The 16340-nt window shown below is 34.4% G+C and overlaps 1 protein-coding gene across 1 annotated transcript in view; it reads right to left on the bottom strand.

Annotated features, from left to right (window-relative positions):
• Window positions 1-16340, bottom strand: part of THSD4 (thrombospondin type 1 domain containing 4) — a 995684-nt gene that overhangs the window by 44740 nt on the left and 934604 nt on the right. Inside the window, exon 15 of the mRNA XM_007479653.3 lies at window positions 11-184. Coding sequence (XP_007479715.2) covers window positions 11-184 — 174 coding nt within the window. The remainder of the gene's footprint in view (window positions 1-10; window positions 185-16340) is intronic.

The raw sequence follows: 16340 nt of genomic DNA, 5'->3' as shown, positions 1-16340 counted from the left end.
GTATACTCACCTGACTCCAACTCCCAGCAAACCATTCCACTTTGCCAGCACAGGGTCCATTGTCACAAGGGGTAATTTCTGCTGGTCTGTTATTGCCACAGCCCTCCAAGGGCAGGCTGCTGACGTGGTTGGTCATGCATACCACTGAACGTGTTCTTACTCCGACACCACATTCTGCAGAACACTGCAAGAGAGGGCATAAATGAAAAGAAGGTAATCCTGAATCTTCTTTTAAGGAATAACACAAGAAAGGAACATCTTGGATTCACAGTCAATCTTTCCTTGGGAATCTCTGGGAACACCATGAGAATCTAAGTATTAGCAGTAAAGTAGTATAGTTGAAATGAATGTTGATCTTAGAGTTAGGGAAACCAGAGATGGAATCTGATCTCAGTTACATAATAGTTGTGGGAATCTGGCAAAGTGTTCTCACAGTCTCAGTTGTCTCATCTCTAAAATGATGACAAAAATAGCACCCACCTCACTAGATAATTCTTACGCTCAAATGAGATCATCTATGAAAGGGAAAATCTAAACAAAAATCATATAGAATGAAGAGTTGTAGAGGGGTTGTCATCTATACCCATAGAAGAAATATCCATTCCACTAAGATCCTACGTCCTTTGAGTATCAAAGTATTAACAAGAATAATAACGCTACCATCTTATTTGTGTATTATATGTGTATAACTTATTTTTATAATCTTAAAGTACTGCATAAATGATATTTTTATAATAGTAATATTGTTCACATAAATATACCCAGAATATTAGATATTATTATCATTATTATCATCATTATTTTACAAATCCCACACCGCAGAGAGTCTATTAGGATTCTGGATGACAGATAAGCAATAGGAAGGCAGTCACATGCTTATATAAGGAAAGATCAGAATCTGAACAAGTCTGTAAGAAAGACCTCAGTTGATCTATGTCTTTAATGAATAATGCTTGGAAATGATCAAATAAAATATATTAAAAAAAAAAAAGACCTCAGTAAGAGTGATGAAAACCCTGGTCCACATTAGTATAGATAACATCAGTCTTCTAACATCTGGTGTTGGCAAGAGAGGAAAAGAAACCTCAAAGTTTCTAATCTCTTGGCAAGAAAGAGTGCTCATTCCAATTTCTCTTCCCATTTTTTATATATTTCTCAGTGTTTCTTTTAAAAATTCCCACTATTATATACTATACATTCAAAATCCAGGTCTTCTAAGTCTCCTGGATAGGAAGGACAACTATATTCTTTGTTTTTCTGGAAAAGTATGAGGGTTAAGCTTGGTCTCCATTAACACTAGTCACTGCTGCAGTCACATGTAATGGGGTCAATTTCCAAGAAATTTACTTCAAAATTATAGAATGTCAAATATGAAAGGGACCTTAGCAATGATCTAGTCCAACCTCATAAATTTATGGGTAAGGAAACTGGGGTCTTAGGAGAAGTTGTTTGCCCCAAATCATATAGCTAGTTATAGCAGTGTCAACCTTTCACCATCCCCCAATCCCCAGATTCCCATTGAGTTCTCCAATGCCTGTCACAGAGAACAATCTTTTAAAGTGTCATCATTGTGCTATCATTACATGACTAATATGATATTGTCATTTGCCTCAACATCTATAGAATATTTTATAAAGAAGAAAGAGGAGCTAGTCATATAATGTGAGAAAGGATGAGTGCTATACTATCACATAATTTCTATAGGGAAGGCTGTATGATATAGTGGAAATAGGACTGGATAAGAAGGAAAGAAGACTGGGGTTCAGATCATGCCTCTCACATTAGCTATGTAATAGCCCTGGGCCTCAGTTTCCTCATCTGCAAAATCATTTACAGGAATGATATCATCAATTCATCTCATAGGTTTGCTATAAGGTTCAAATGAAATAATGTATCAAAAATATTTTACAAACCTTAAAACATTCTATGAATAAGAATAATTATTGCTATTGTGTAATCCCAGGAAAGTCCCTGGAACTTTATCAGATTCCATTTATAAATCTGTAAAACTAGAGTATTCAGCTAAATGATTTTCCATCATCTATTTCCAATTCTAAGATCATGCAGAATGAAAGGAGAAGAAACAGGAGAACATAATACACAGAGATGGATACACTATGGAACAATTCAATTTAATGGACTTCTCTACTGACAGCAATATAATGATCCGGGACAATTCTGAGAGACTTATCAGAAAGACTGCTATTAACAGCCAGAGAAAGAACTGTGGGAGTAGAAACACAGAAGAAAAACAACTGCTTAATCATATGGGTTGATGGGGATATGATTGGGGATGTAGACTCTAAACGATTACCCTAGTACAAATATCAATAATATGGAAATAGGTTTTGATCAATGACACATGTAAAACCCAATGGATTTGTTCATTAGCTACAGGGGGAGGGGAAGAAGATAGGGATAGAACATGAATCATGTAACCATGAAAAAATATTCTAAATAAATTAATTAAATAAAATTTTTCAAATAAAAAATAAATCTATGATTATATGGAAGGGTATAGGCAAGAACTAGATAGGACAGGAATTGCTTATGAGTTGAAATTTATATCAGTTGAGGATTGTCACTGACCTACCACATTCAGTGCATTCTACTTTAGAGATTAAGACTGAAGACATCATATTATTTCATAAACAACATGAAATTCCATATTATCACAATAGAAAGAGAAAGAGAAGTGTGGGGAAAGAAGGTCTATATCTATATTTATAAACACAAGACACACCTTTTGAGAAGTGGGACACAAACAGCTTAGGTCTTCCTCACTCCATAATCAGAACTTCAGAACTCACTCTACTCCACCTTCCTTGTTGAATCTCAGATCCAGGATTCAAATCTAAGTGCTGACTCCAAAATTCAGTGTTCTTTCTCTCTCTCTCTCTCTCTCTCTCTCTCTCTCTCTCTCTCTCTCTCAAATATAAAATTTATATTAATCAATCCAAAGTAACTATAGAATCATCAAACTGAGTCATTTAATTAAATATTAAATAAAATAACATAAAATAAATAGAATTAAATTAAATAAATAGAATTAAATATAAAAATTGTTGTTCTATTCTATCACTCAACTTGAAGCTGAGATAAAGAGAGGGAGAGATTGAAAAAGGAATAAGTTGCAGAAAGAAAAAAATCAATTAATAAATAAAAATAAATAGCATCTTTCAACAGGTGCCCAGATGGGCAGTGTACAGGTATACTGTTGTTAGAGCGTATTGTTCACTTGAGCTTAAAGGCATGTAATCTCCTATTACCTTTATATGTTGACATTTTGATGATCTGAATGACTGGTGTTGTCTTCCTTTCAATTAGTCTTATTCACAAAACTCTTAGAAATCTTCTTGGAAGGGAACGCTTACAGTAGTCTAATAGGGAGCAAATTATTCTCTCAAGAATATTATCCTCTTGTGAACTAGATAAAATCAAGATTGGGGGCCAGAGTTTCCTCAGAAGTTTAAAATTAAATGATGAGAGAAAAAGTTACCAAATTCATTTGTGTCTATTGAGCTGGGGAAGGCACAGAGAATGCAATGCATGTTTTCCAGTTATAACTGATTCTTCTTACTAATCTGGATACACCTAACCTTGTCTTGGATTCCATTTCTGTCCTAAAGTGTCTCTGTTGGCAATGAACTGATAAAAACTATGATAAAATTAGATTCTCTTTTAAACTCTGTAGACTTGGGGGACTTTTGAAAAAAAATCATTGAAAGATAGAAAAGGCTATGACCAGGGTTGTGGAGTGGCTTTCAATTGACAAGAAGAGTTGATAGCCTAGGAAAGAGAAAAAAAAGAAATTCTACTGAAGACATTTTATGTGAAGATCAGAAAGAAGTAAATTTGACCCTTCAGAGAGCATTTTTATTTTATCTATTAAATAGAAAGTGTGTTCCTTGTGGGTAAGAAATGTGTTTTATAGGGTTTTTCTCACCTACAGTGCCTATCCCTAAATACTTATTCAATAAAGCCTCATAGAATAAATGTATAAGCTTCTCTAAGAAGCCGGTCCTACAGCTAATTTAAATTGTCTTGGTGAGCTTGGAAAGATTTTTATGCAGCAACATTTAGTTAATAATAGGTAGCATTTATAGCTTGAAGGTTTATAGAGTTAAAGTTTTGCAAAGCACTTTACAGATATTATCTCATTTTATCCTCCCAATATCCCTGAGATAAAAGGGCTATTATTAGACTTATTTTACATTTGAGGAAACTGAGGTAGACAGTAATTAAGTGACTTGCCCAGAGTCCTACATCTCCTACATGGCTGAGGTATGATTTACATTTAAGCTTCTTGGTTCTAGGTTTGGTTCTTTATCCATGAAGCTGCTTTTAGAAGCATCTTGAGGATATTATTGCTTAAGTTGTCTTTAAAAATGTGAATAATTGACTTGGTATGATGCAAGCATCCCAGGTTAAGGGTCAAAGGATGTTGGTGCTCTAATATTGGCTTTGCCACAAACATGAGAGATATTGTTTGTAAATATATTATAAAATTATTTGTAAAAAGATCTTGAGTAAATCATTTAACCTGTTTTTAGACATGGGCAATGCATAAGTTGGTTTTTTTCTTAAATGTAGTTACAAGGGTATGCCATAAATTCCAAAGGATTCATGGTGAAAAATACTGAAGAAAGATCTGATGGAATCTGAATGCAGATGAAAGCACTCTAAATTTCACTTTATTTTATTCACTTTCATATGGAGAGAGAGAGACAGACAGACAGACAGAGACAGAGACAGAGACAGAGACAGAGACAGAGACAGAGATAGAGACAGAGACAGAGAGTTAGGTATGTAGGTAGGAAGTAGATAGGTAGGCAGCTATATAGATAGCTAGATAGGTAGATGAGTCATCTTCCATATGACCAATGTGGAAATACGTTTTGTATGACTCACACTAAGTATAGCCTAGATCAAATTTCTTGCTGTTTTAAGAAGTGAGGAAGACACAAGAAGGGAAGGGAGGAAGGGAGAGATTTGGGTACTCAAAATTTTAGAAAATGAATATAAAAATTGTTTTTGCCAAATTCATCAGAGCATTTCCTATGCAATTTGGACATTTGGGCATTTGGATGCTCTCTCTTTTTCTGATTAGGCTTCTTCATAACAATATAGTCATAATCACATTTTAAAATTTTTTCCATCTTTTCATTTTATATAAAGTCTCAGGCCACAGGAACATAGCTCTGTGATTTCTAAACTAAAGTCTTAGATGCTTGCATGAGCATGTACAGAGTTCCTTTTTCATGATAATTTGAGTCACAAAGCTCTTGATCACTTTCTCATAAGATTCCTATTGCTTCCATATCACTAACTAGTTTTCCTCCCTTTAGTTGGAATTAAAAACAAAATAGCTGTTCTACTCATTGTTTTCTCTGCTTTGTGAGACTTGTCCAGGATCACACAGCTCCTTCTTTGTATGGATATACATTTAGGACTATATTAAGTAATTGGGGCAGGAGGGGGTGGTAAATGAAACCCAAGTATCCTTATTGAGGGAAGGCATTTATTTATTCTAAGGAAGTTTTTTCTTCCTCTTGTTTTCATAGATATAGCAGCCTATCAGATAATTTTACATGATATTACTCTATAGTCATGGGTCAGAATTAAATACAAAAATTGTTATTCTATTCTTACTTTATTTTTATAATAATTTTTTATTTTTTCTAAATTACATGTCAATACCATTTTAAATATTCATTTTCTGATATTTCTATGTTTTATCTCTACCTGCTATTCCTCCCCACTTCCCAAGAAGGCAGGTGATATCTAGGTTTTACATATATTATCCTATGAAACATTTCCATGTTCATCATGAGAAATAAATAATGGTATGTTTCAATTTTTGTTTGTCACAAATTTCTTGGAGTTGTCCTGGATCCTTGCCTTGTTGATAATAGCTAAGTAATTCACAGTTGGGCATTATGCATTATTTTTGTTCTTGTGTACAGCATTCTCCTTGTTCTGCTCATTTCACTTTGCATCACTTCTCTTTATGAATCACTTACTTTATGAATAAGGCAAGTTCAAAAGGTATTAGATACTTTTCTTGTTCAAAATGAGACTCCAAACCAATATCAGGATAGCTGACTATTCCATACTCTCCCCAGCATTACTCTTGTAACTACCTAACTTTTTTTTTAAAGAAATGTCTTATAGTCTGATTTGAGAGATCATTATCTATACCCATTTTGTGGTCATCTTTAGGATATTCTCCAAACACCAACACTACTCTTTCTATCTCCTTTTACTTTTACCCAAATACTCTCCATCATACTTCTTTCTTCAGGAGAAAAGATTTTTGTATATTTTCTCCATTCATGAAAAATATTTTTGAACACTGTATATCCTTTAATTGTAATGTATATTTCCATTACATATGCAATACTTCATAATTCTTTCTATGGAATTGTAGATTGCTAAGTTTTTAAAAAAATGATCCTTTTAGAGTCTGTCAAGATGACATAAAACCAGTTAGCATTTTTAAAAGCAGGTGTGTGTGTGTGTGTTGGGGATTGGGGGTTGGGAAGGCAAGGATGCTTCCAGTAAGGAAACTCCCTCTACCATTGTAAAGCTACAATTATTCTGTACCATAGTTTTGACTTTCTATCATTATGCTATTCTTCCTGTTACTATTATTATTTTTGCTGTTATTGATTTGGCTTTAAGTTGCTTATTTAAATTCAGCACAAATTCATAAAGTCATAGGATGACAAATGTAGAGCTGGAAGGGAACTCAGAGATCATTTAATCTAACCCCTTGATTTTACAGATGAAGAAATGAAGCCCAGAGGGCTTAAGAGACTTGCTGATGATCACATAGCTAGTTAGTGTCCCAGTTCACAGGAGGCTATATATTTAAAATCAGTATAAATTCACAGGAAGCTGAACCATCCCTGGTTTGACTATTTGGTAATTTCACATGAAATTGTTTGACAGGCTATATCTATAAAAATAGAGGAAAAAACAACTACATTTTCAGACAGTAAATAATGCCTACACTAACTCAGGATACCTTGGTTTCATCTACCATCCTACTGCCCCCAAATATTTGCTATACACCTAAATGCATATCCATACAAAGAAAGAGCTGTTTGCCCCTGGACAAGTCAGTTAATCTCTGCATGCCTCAGTTTCCTTATTTGTCAAAATAAAGAGTTTGAGCTTTATAGCCTTTAAAGTCTCTTGTAGCTTTAAATCCCTGATCTAGAAAAAAGTAGAAAGACACTGATCTTGCAGTGAGAAGATTTGAATTTCTGTACAGATTTGTATGACTCTGGGGAATTAACTTCAATTTTATGCATCTCATTTTCCTCCTCTGTAAAATGAGGAGGACAATACTTGCATTAACTACATCACAAGTGAAAAATACTTTTCAAACTTGAAGGACTTCAACAAATACGAGCCATTATTCTAACCTGAACGAATTGGAGAATGGAGCCAATGAATCAGATAATTCAAACAAAAAGAAATCCTTTTTCTTCAATTATATGGATATTTCAAGCTAAAAGTTTTTTTGGCCTGGAATACCCACTGCCTCTTCCAGCTCTGAAAAGCAAGATACCTAAATTATCCTAAAGGATAGTGAAGTAGATCAAATCCCAATTAACTCAGGCTGCCAGACTGTAGGAATTAAAGTAATTTCCTTCCTTCTGCAAATAGTGACCTATCTCATATTTAAAAATCCAAATAATCATACCTTAGTCTGGAAAGTTAAGGGTTTGTCCTATAGCTGCATCACATTACATCCCAGGATACCATGCAATCATGAAGACACTTTCACTGAAAAAATTTTATCCTCAAAAGAGTTTTCTTTTCTAGATAGTTTGAATTTGAATATCTAATTTAACTTCTTTTTTCTTTCCAAGGCAAACTGAGGATCTCCATGAAAGCTTTCACATGTGCTCCATGGTGCTATTTGATATCCTGATATAAGGCCTGAACTACAGCATCAAATAACCAGGTCAGTGCCAAAGGAGAAAACACACAAATATTCATCTGCTGAGTGCGGTCAGATCACGTTTTCAGTACATTAACCACAGAGGTCTTTTCACAACAAACTTGAACCTGCAAAGATTTTGCCTTAGTGCTAGTTCCCCCCATTTCCCTCCTGACTGAGAATCCATCTGTATAATCTTAGACCAGTTGGAATCCTTGACAATGAAATAGCGATATATTAAAAATAAATAATGGATAATGTGAGCCAGCTTTTCTGTAGGAGTAGCTATCATCACATAATTTTATAGGGGCTCTCAAGTTCTTGATTTTTGTTCCCAAGAGGTTGCCAATAAGTAGTTTCTGATGATCAAATGTAATTAAAAAAATAAACTAGAGAGACTATATAATGTGTAGACTGAGGACTAGTCTTGGACTCAGGATGATCTAGGCTTTAAATACATGAATTAGCAAGCAATGGCCATGGATAAGTCACACAAACCATTGGAGCATCAGAAAATTCCTTTTAAAACTACTCATTACATGGAATTGGCGATCTGCACCTGTGGAGGGTATTTTCACACTAAGAATTTCCAAAATCAATGAGACTGTACATGTGTTTATATGCACATATGTGCATTGAAAAGCATGAACCTGGGAATCAGGCAAAGCTAATTAAACATCTATCGATTTTTAATTGATCACTTTCTATCCATCCATTTCTATTTATCATTTATCCATCTATATATCCATTCATTTATCTACCAATCCATCTCTCTGTGTCTCTCTCCAGCCATCACTCTGTCTTTTTATCAATCATCTACCTATTCCTTCATCTATTTATGGCATATTTTCATCTTTCTTTTTTCAACTATTATTAATTTTTAAAATTTCTTTTCAGAAATTTTAAATTCCAAATTCTTTCCCTACTTCTTGTTCCTCCTTCATCAACTAAGAGGGCAAGCAATATGAAATCATTTGTAAGTCTGAAATAATGCAAGATCTATTTTCATGTTAGCCACATTGCAAAAAAACCCAATAAACATAAAGTGAGAAAATTATGCTTTAATTTGCACTCATAGTTCAATTGTTCTTTCCTTGCAAGTGGAAATCATTTCTCATGATGAGTCTTTTGGAATCATCTTAGATCATTGTATTGATCAGAGTAGCTAAGTCTTTCAGAGTTAATCATCATTATGACATAATTGTTCCTGTGTACAATTATCTCCTGGTTCTGTTCATCATTTTGCTTCAGCTCATATAAGTCTACCCATATTTTTCTGAAATTACTTCCCTCTTCATTTCTTATAGCACAATGGTACTCCATCACAATCATACACCACAACTTGTTTAGTCTTTTCTCAATTGATGGGTATCACCTCAATTTCCAATTACTTGCCAAAAAAGTTGCCATAAATATTTCTGTACATAAGAGTTCTTTTTCTTTGATTTCTTTTGGTACAGGCCCACTAGTTGTATTTATGACTCAAAGGGTATACACCGTCTTACAGTCCTTTGGGCATAGTTCCAAACTGTTCTCCAGAATGCCTGGACTAATTCACAATTTAACCGGCTATTCATTACTTACCTGTTTTCCCTCATCCCCTCTAGCATTTATGATAGGCATGAGGTGGTACCTCAGAATTATTTTCATTTGCATTTTTCTAATCAATAGTAATTTAGAGCATAAGAAATAGCTTTTATTTCTTCTCATTCAAACTACCTGTTCATATTCCTTGATCATTTTATCAATTGAGAAATGGCTCTTATTTTTATAGATTTGACTTAGTTCACTATATGTTCAAGAAATGAAGCTTTTATCAAAGAAACTTGTAAATTTTCTTTGATATTACTTATGTGTCTTTCTAGCATATCTATTTCTTTGTGAATGTGCAGGCTTTCATGTATCAGTGTAAAAAGCTACCAGAAATCGTCTACCAATGCATTCATATCTGCTCTGCAATTTATGTTCTTAGAATGAGGATACACACACACATGAAATTCCTGTACCTAACTAAAACCTTACCACCTGTCTGGTTCTCAGTTTTCACATTTGCAAAATTAGGGGGTAGTACCGATGATCTCTGGGGTCCTCTTCTTCGACATCAAAATCTTAGACCTTCTGTACTATCAGGTTTCCTACATTGGGCATTTCTAAGTAGTGATCTTTTATTGATGATGTCTAGGAGGATAGGGAAGGAAGGCTCTATGTGAAACAAAGAGAAGATAATGATGCTGTGAAAAGAGGGAGAAGGCTGGGAGATAGAATTGAGAACTAATTGAAGGAAAGGAGATCAGCTGAAGATAATATCATTGAGAACAAGAGAAAAATCATATATTCCAGAGGAGGTATTCAATAAAAACTTGAATTTATTTTTTCTTAATTGAAACAGTAGAAAGAGAACAGAAGCATTCAGATGGACCTGATTAAGAAGGAGAGTTCCTTCCTTATCAAGAAACACACAGGCTGAATGTCCAGAATGAGATGTAGAATAGACAGAATATTTCTCTAGCCATTGTACAAAAATCTTGGATTAGAATTCTAGATTTATAATGGAAAGGGACCTTGGATGTCCTCTATTCCAATCAATAAGTCAGGTGGTCCATATATTAAGCACTTTTTAGGTTCTAACCATTGTGCCTAGTTGGCTCTAAGAACACATCAAAAAACAAAGATAGTTTACTCTCAAGGAGCTCATATTTTAATGGAAATTTACTAAGCACCTGCTCATGCAGTTAGACTGAATATATAAAGAAAAATAAAAAAAGGAAGTCTCTGTTCTCTAGGTTAAGGAATTCTTGGTCTAATGGGGAGATAACATGTACACAACTAAGCACACACACACATACACACACACAATAAACTTGAGATAATTGACAAGGGAAGGTACTTGCATCAAAAGGCTTCTTTTGATTTTATCTAGGACTTAAAGGATTTAAGAGTCCTTGCCCTGCCTCTTCTCCAGGAATCATCTAAACCCCACCATGTCCTCTGGACTATGGCATATTCAGCCTAATCAAGTGTATCTTAAAACAGTAATAATCACCCTAAATTTCATTAATATCATAGAGTAACAGTTGCCAAGAGGCAAAGATGGGGAGAAAGAGAAGGTAGAGCAAATAAAAATGCATGCAGTCTGGAGTTAGAGGGTTTTATGGAAGGTATAGCAAGAGTATATGAAAGTGAGGGTTGGTAAGACATAAGAAGACTACAAAGACATAAGTAAGTACATTCAGAGGAAATGAAAAAGAAACAAACTATTTAAGGGAAAGGGCACTAGAAATTAGGAGCAGAGTTCAAGAAAGTTTTCCTGAACAATCCAGATGAGGTAACCAAGGCACAGAGAACCCGAAGTCACACCAGAAGTAAGTAACAGGTGGAGTCAGGATTAAAAATTCAAGTCTTCTTCCAAATTCAGAATCCTTTTCACTGTGCCATGTTGACTTTTCAGTGACTGAATTTGGGTGGCAACCTGATAATAAGGGATGATTAATTTTGAGCAGAGACAGAAAAGAAGAGCCAACATTTTAAAGATTGTTAGGGAACTGTTTGGCTTGAGCTTGGTAATGTACGAGAATCAGAGTGAAGAATGGAATGCCACTAAGGATTTACTTAATGCTTTAAGCCTTTGCCAAGTCAACTGAGACATTTGTAAATTATTTCAACTATTTGTTACGCTATGACAGTCTCAAAATTTAGGGTGTTGCTGTTACTGTCTTAAGATGCATTTGATTGAATGAAGTATGATATTCTTCAGAGGACATGATGGGGTCTAGGTCATTCATGAAGAGGCAGGTCAAGGATTCTTTAAAAAAATGGAAATATAGGCAGAGAGTACTCAAAATGTATATAACCTGTGATCCAACTATACCACTACTAGGCCCATACCTTCAAGAAATCAAAGAAAGAGGAAAAAAGGATCTATATATACAAAAATATTTATCGGGGCTTTTGGGGGTAGCACAAAATTGGAAATTAAGGGACTATCCTAATGGGGAATGGCTAATCAAATTTGGATATATAAATGTAATGAAATATTCTTATATACCCATGGTCCCCCAACTTTTTGAAGAAATAGAGGGAGATGTCCTCAAAGAAAGCTCTTTTCATTCACCTAATTTCGTCTTAACCTCTTAACCTTAACTTCTCTTCTTGACACAATTGCCCAGCTTATTATACATACTTCTCTATTTTGAGGCTTCAAAGACTCTAATAAATTATATCCTGGTTGTCATTACTTATTTCCCATTGGGAATTTTCTTCTTGACTGTGTCTTGAGTCAATCAAGACCATTTCAACATTTTTTTTTCCTTTCTCTCTCACACTCTCTTTTCTATTCCTTAGACATGAACTCTGTTCTCTGGCAGCTGTCTTCTAACCTTGACTCATGTGCTCATCAGACACACAACCAGTTAATGTCTTATCATGAAGATTTTAAAATATTCTAACTATATTTTTTAAAGACCTAACAAAGCAGGACCCTCCAAATATTTTCTTATATTAAAATGATACTGAGTTATCTGTCCAGTGTGAGAGAATTTAATTATTAGCTTCAGTTAGCTAATTTCTCCTAGCAAACTCTTAGCAACTTATTTTAGTTATAAAATATCTCCAAAATTTTAATTGAAAAAACAATTATGAAAAAAAACAGAACAGGATAAGCAGAAACTAAATTGGTTCCTGTAAGATAAGGAGACAGAAGCAGACAGAGTAGCTTGTCTGACAGTGAAGGGTGGCCAAATGATGTGAAGGGCTGAATTTTCAAATAAATTTATCTTTAATGAGCACTGAAGTTCTGTTGATCATCTGGGGCATGGGTTAGAAGTGGGCATATAAACCACAGGTCATTTAAAAACAATCACCTATCAAAATGTACACAGTAAAATCAATAAAGTGGGCTAATAAACTGTGGATGACTTAACTAATATTAGCAATCCAAGGATCCAGAAGAATTCCAAGCAATTCATGATGAAAAACATTATCCACCACCATAAAAGAAACTGACAGAGTCTGAATGCAGATTGAAGCATACAATTCTTCACTCAATTTCCTCCATGTATTTTTCTCTAGTGTAAGTGATATGTGACTTATTTCACAATATGATAGAAATATATATTGTATGATAATATATATATATATATAACTTATATTATCTGCTATCTTGGGGAGGGGAGAGGGGTGAGAAGGAGGGACAGAACATGTATCACAAAATATCAGAAAATGACTATAAAATTGTATCAATATGTAATCAAGAAAAAATTATCAATTGGTTTTGGTTACAGTTAGCTAAGTTTCTTCAACAATTGATACCTAATCCTGGGCCTGTGTTCCAAGACCTTCTGGGTCAGTTGCCTTCTTGGAGCTAGATTCAACTCTATGTCAAGAGGAGGAGAATTTTTACCAGAGGTAAGAAATTAATTTAACAGAAATGACTGTTTTGATAAAGATATGGAATCCTTATGGGATGTCAGAAATGGAAAATGAAGCATGATTGCTAGTTATACCCCTTAGTGAATAAGAAGATGTAAAATGATTATGATTAGTCAGTGGTTTTAGGATTAGGGAAATTGAATGTATGTTTCACTCAGGATATATAGGTACCATGTGGAAGACAAGCACTAATGATCAAAAGACCAAGGGTAAAAATGGGACAAGGAAACATAACATTCAGTCTATTATCTGTCCCAGAGAGGGAAGATTCCAACAGTTAATAGAAAAGAACTATTCCATTACAAAGTGGACAACCAGAATCAATTGATATTTTTTTTCCCAAGTGTTTCTCAGGAATGAAGATTAGCTATCTGCCAGTGGATAGAAGGGAGTACCTATACATTGCTAAAATCACAAAGATTATATTGATAATAATATCTTTGTGCATATAAAATATAGTGCAAGAGTACACATGAGATCTATATTAGAATGCTTCTGAAAGCAACTCCAGCTCACTGATGGGAATGTTGGTTCTGTTGTATACCCTTGACAAATGTCTGGAAGTACCAACCAAATATATTTAAGCCATATCAGCTGCAGAGCTATGATTTGATTATGAATTAAATCTCTGAGATTAAGCAGCACAGACAGAGGAAGCTCTAGGGGAATAATAGTTAATTCATAAATACCCTCTGGAAATGACTCATATTTTTAATTCCAGATTTATTTACATGCTAACATAGTCGAACTGATCCCAAGAGGACTGTAAACATATAATGGCTCTTCTTTAAATTTAATTTTGTGTCCTATCTTTTATAATTAAAAAAAAAACTTTTAAAAAATCACCTTTCTTCTTTTAATTCCATTAGAATACATTTTTATAATGAAAAAGAGGCATGCCTCCCCTAGAGTTGCCTCAGGAATCATTTTAAATTATGTTTATAAATTGTAAAGAACTACCAACATGAAACTGCAAAATCTTGTTCTAATATCACCTGCTCCATTGTCCACTTAAAATTTCTCTCCTGTGTAAAGAGTAGCAACTCACATCTTTAAAATTGCTCCCTTTATTACTGGATTTTTTTTTTCAGAGAACTGATTAACGTAATTAAGCAGGGCATCCCAGTATCTCTTGAAATAGGGGCAAGGATTCAGTCAGTTTTAACTCCTGGGTGAACAAAGTTTTGAATAAGTTTATAAGTTTCAACAGTTCAGGAGAATACGGTGGGGCGGTCCTGTTTGTAATTTCTTTAACTTTTATTTTTTCATAGTATCTCTTTCTTTGTTAATATGCTTTCAACACAGAAATTCCCCACATCATTTTGTGGATATTTTTCTATAGAGAAAAATGCATATCTAAGCATAGAGATGTATGCTTTTATATACACCTGGCTATACTTGAGAGGAAGAGTAATTTGTGAAGTTTATTCCTGTCCTAGGCATCAATGTTATTTGAGAAAAGCTATCTAAAATGCAGAGCTCAAGAGGATCTACACAGTACTCAAAGCCCATAACTAGACCCTAGGGAACATTCATTCATTTGAGCACTTTCATTACTCTGCTAGTTCTAGGGGAATACAAAGATAAATAAGACCTGCTTCTTGGAAGAATCCGCAGGGAAGGTAAAAGATGCACACATAGAACTGCAGTACAAAATTCTTTAGTAAGTATACATGAGAAGTATGAATAGGGTTCTATGAGCGTTCTTTATTTTCAGTGACAACAAATATCATATACAGTTAACCTAAGTTTATTCTACAATTCCAGGTTGATAAATTGATTATTTCCTCTCTAAACTTCAGTTCTTTCCTGCTGCCTCGTTGATTTTTAGAAATACTTCTAAGTTTTTTACCCCTCTAGTAACACTTCGATTCTAAAATACCTATCAGTTCTCTTGGATTTACGATGCTTTGTTTCAAACTGTCATGTAAAGAAATATTTTATTCCCCTCTTTAGGTTTATTGAACTTAGCCAGTCATTGGGTATAGTTTTGTGCTGTGGTTGATAGCTTTTGAAACAAGACTGAAGATTTGTGGTGAATAAAATGTTATGTTTTACAAATTTATCTTTTCACTTTCCTGTGCACTTTCTTATTTGAAGGCTTGGAAAAAACAACTGTTTTCCCCTGAAGGCCTGTGTGGTTATTTCATGGGGCTTATAACTGGCAGAAACTAAGCAAAACAGAATAAAACACACCACACTACTTTATGAGCCTTTATCCTGTATGTAGCTTGTTTGAACATAGCAGTTTGCATGTTGTCTCTCCTATAGACTGAGCTCCTCAAGAGCAGGGAATGTCTTTTGCATTCTTTGCATCTCTAGCAGTTACTTCATTGCCTGGCACATAGGCATTTACTAAGTGTTTACTGACTGACGTTAAGTTAAAATGTCTTTGGAGCGAATAGTTGTCCATTCAAGTAACTGTTTTGTTTTCTTCCTTTTAATATGACTTTCTTTTGCAAATGCCAACTCTATGCTTATCAGTGCTTAGTAGTAGGAAGTTGGTCTTAGTAGCTGGAGGGGTCCCATATGTGGGTTTCCTAGTTGGAGGATATGAGCCAAGATGATGACAAAATCCTCTTACGTAGTACTTGGTTGTTCATGTCATGACATCAACCAATATAAATGTATACCCATAAAGACACGGTCCTGATTCAGTCCTTAGATCCTACATGATTTCCTTTTAAAAGAAGTTTCACTGTATAAATGAGTCAACTCTGGGTTAATTTCAAATCTAATCTAACAAAGTACCAAAATCCTTGACTAGTTTGGCCAATTCAGTTATTACTGTATTATTTACAAATCACCATCAAATAGTGGAAATATTTAGAGCATCTGCCCTATTCTGCTGACTCAAGAACCTAATCCTTATTATGTTAAGGAAAGAACAATAGATTTTTTTGAGCAAAAGGAAGAAAAACAATTCTGACAGATGCACAAGTGATTGTTTTGAAGTAAC

Source organism: Monodelphis domestica, chromosome 1 (genome assembly GCF_027887165.1).
Source record: "Monodelphis domestica isolate mMonDom1 chromosome 1, mMonDom1.pri, whole genome shotgun sequence".
In the NCBI taxonomy this organism is placed as follows: Eukaryota; Metazoa; Chordata; class Mammalia; order Didelphimorphia; family Didelphidae; genus Monodelphis; species Monodelphis domestica.
This window is presented reverse-complemented; position numbering and strand designations above follow the sequence as displayed.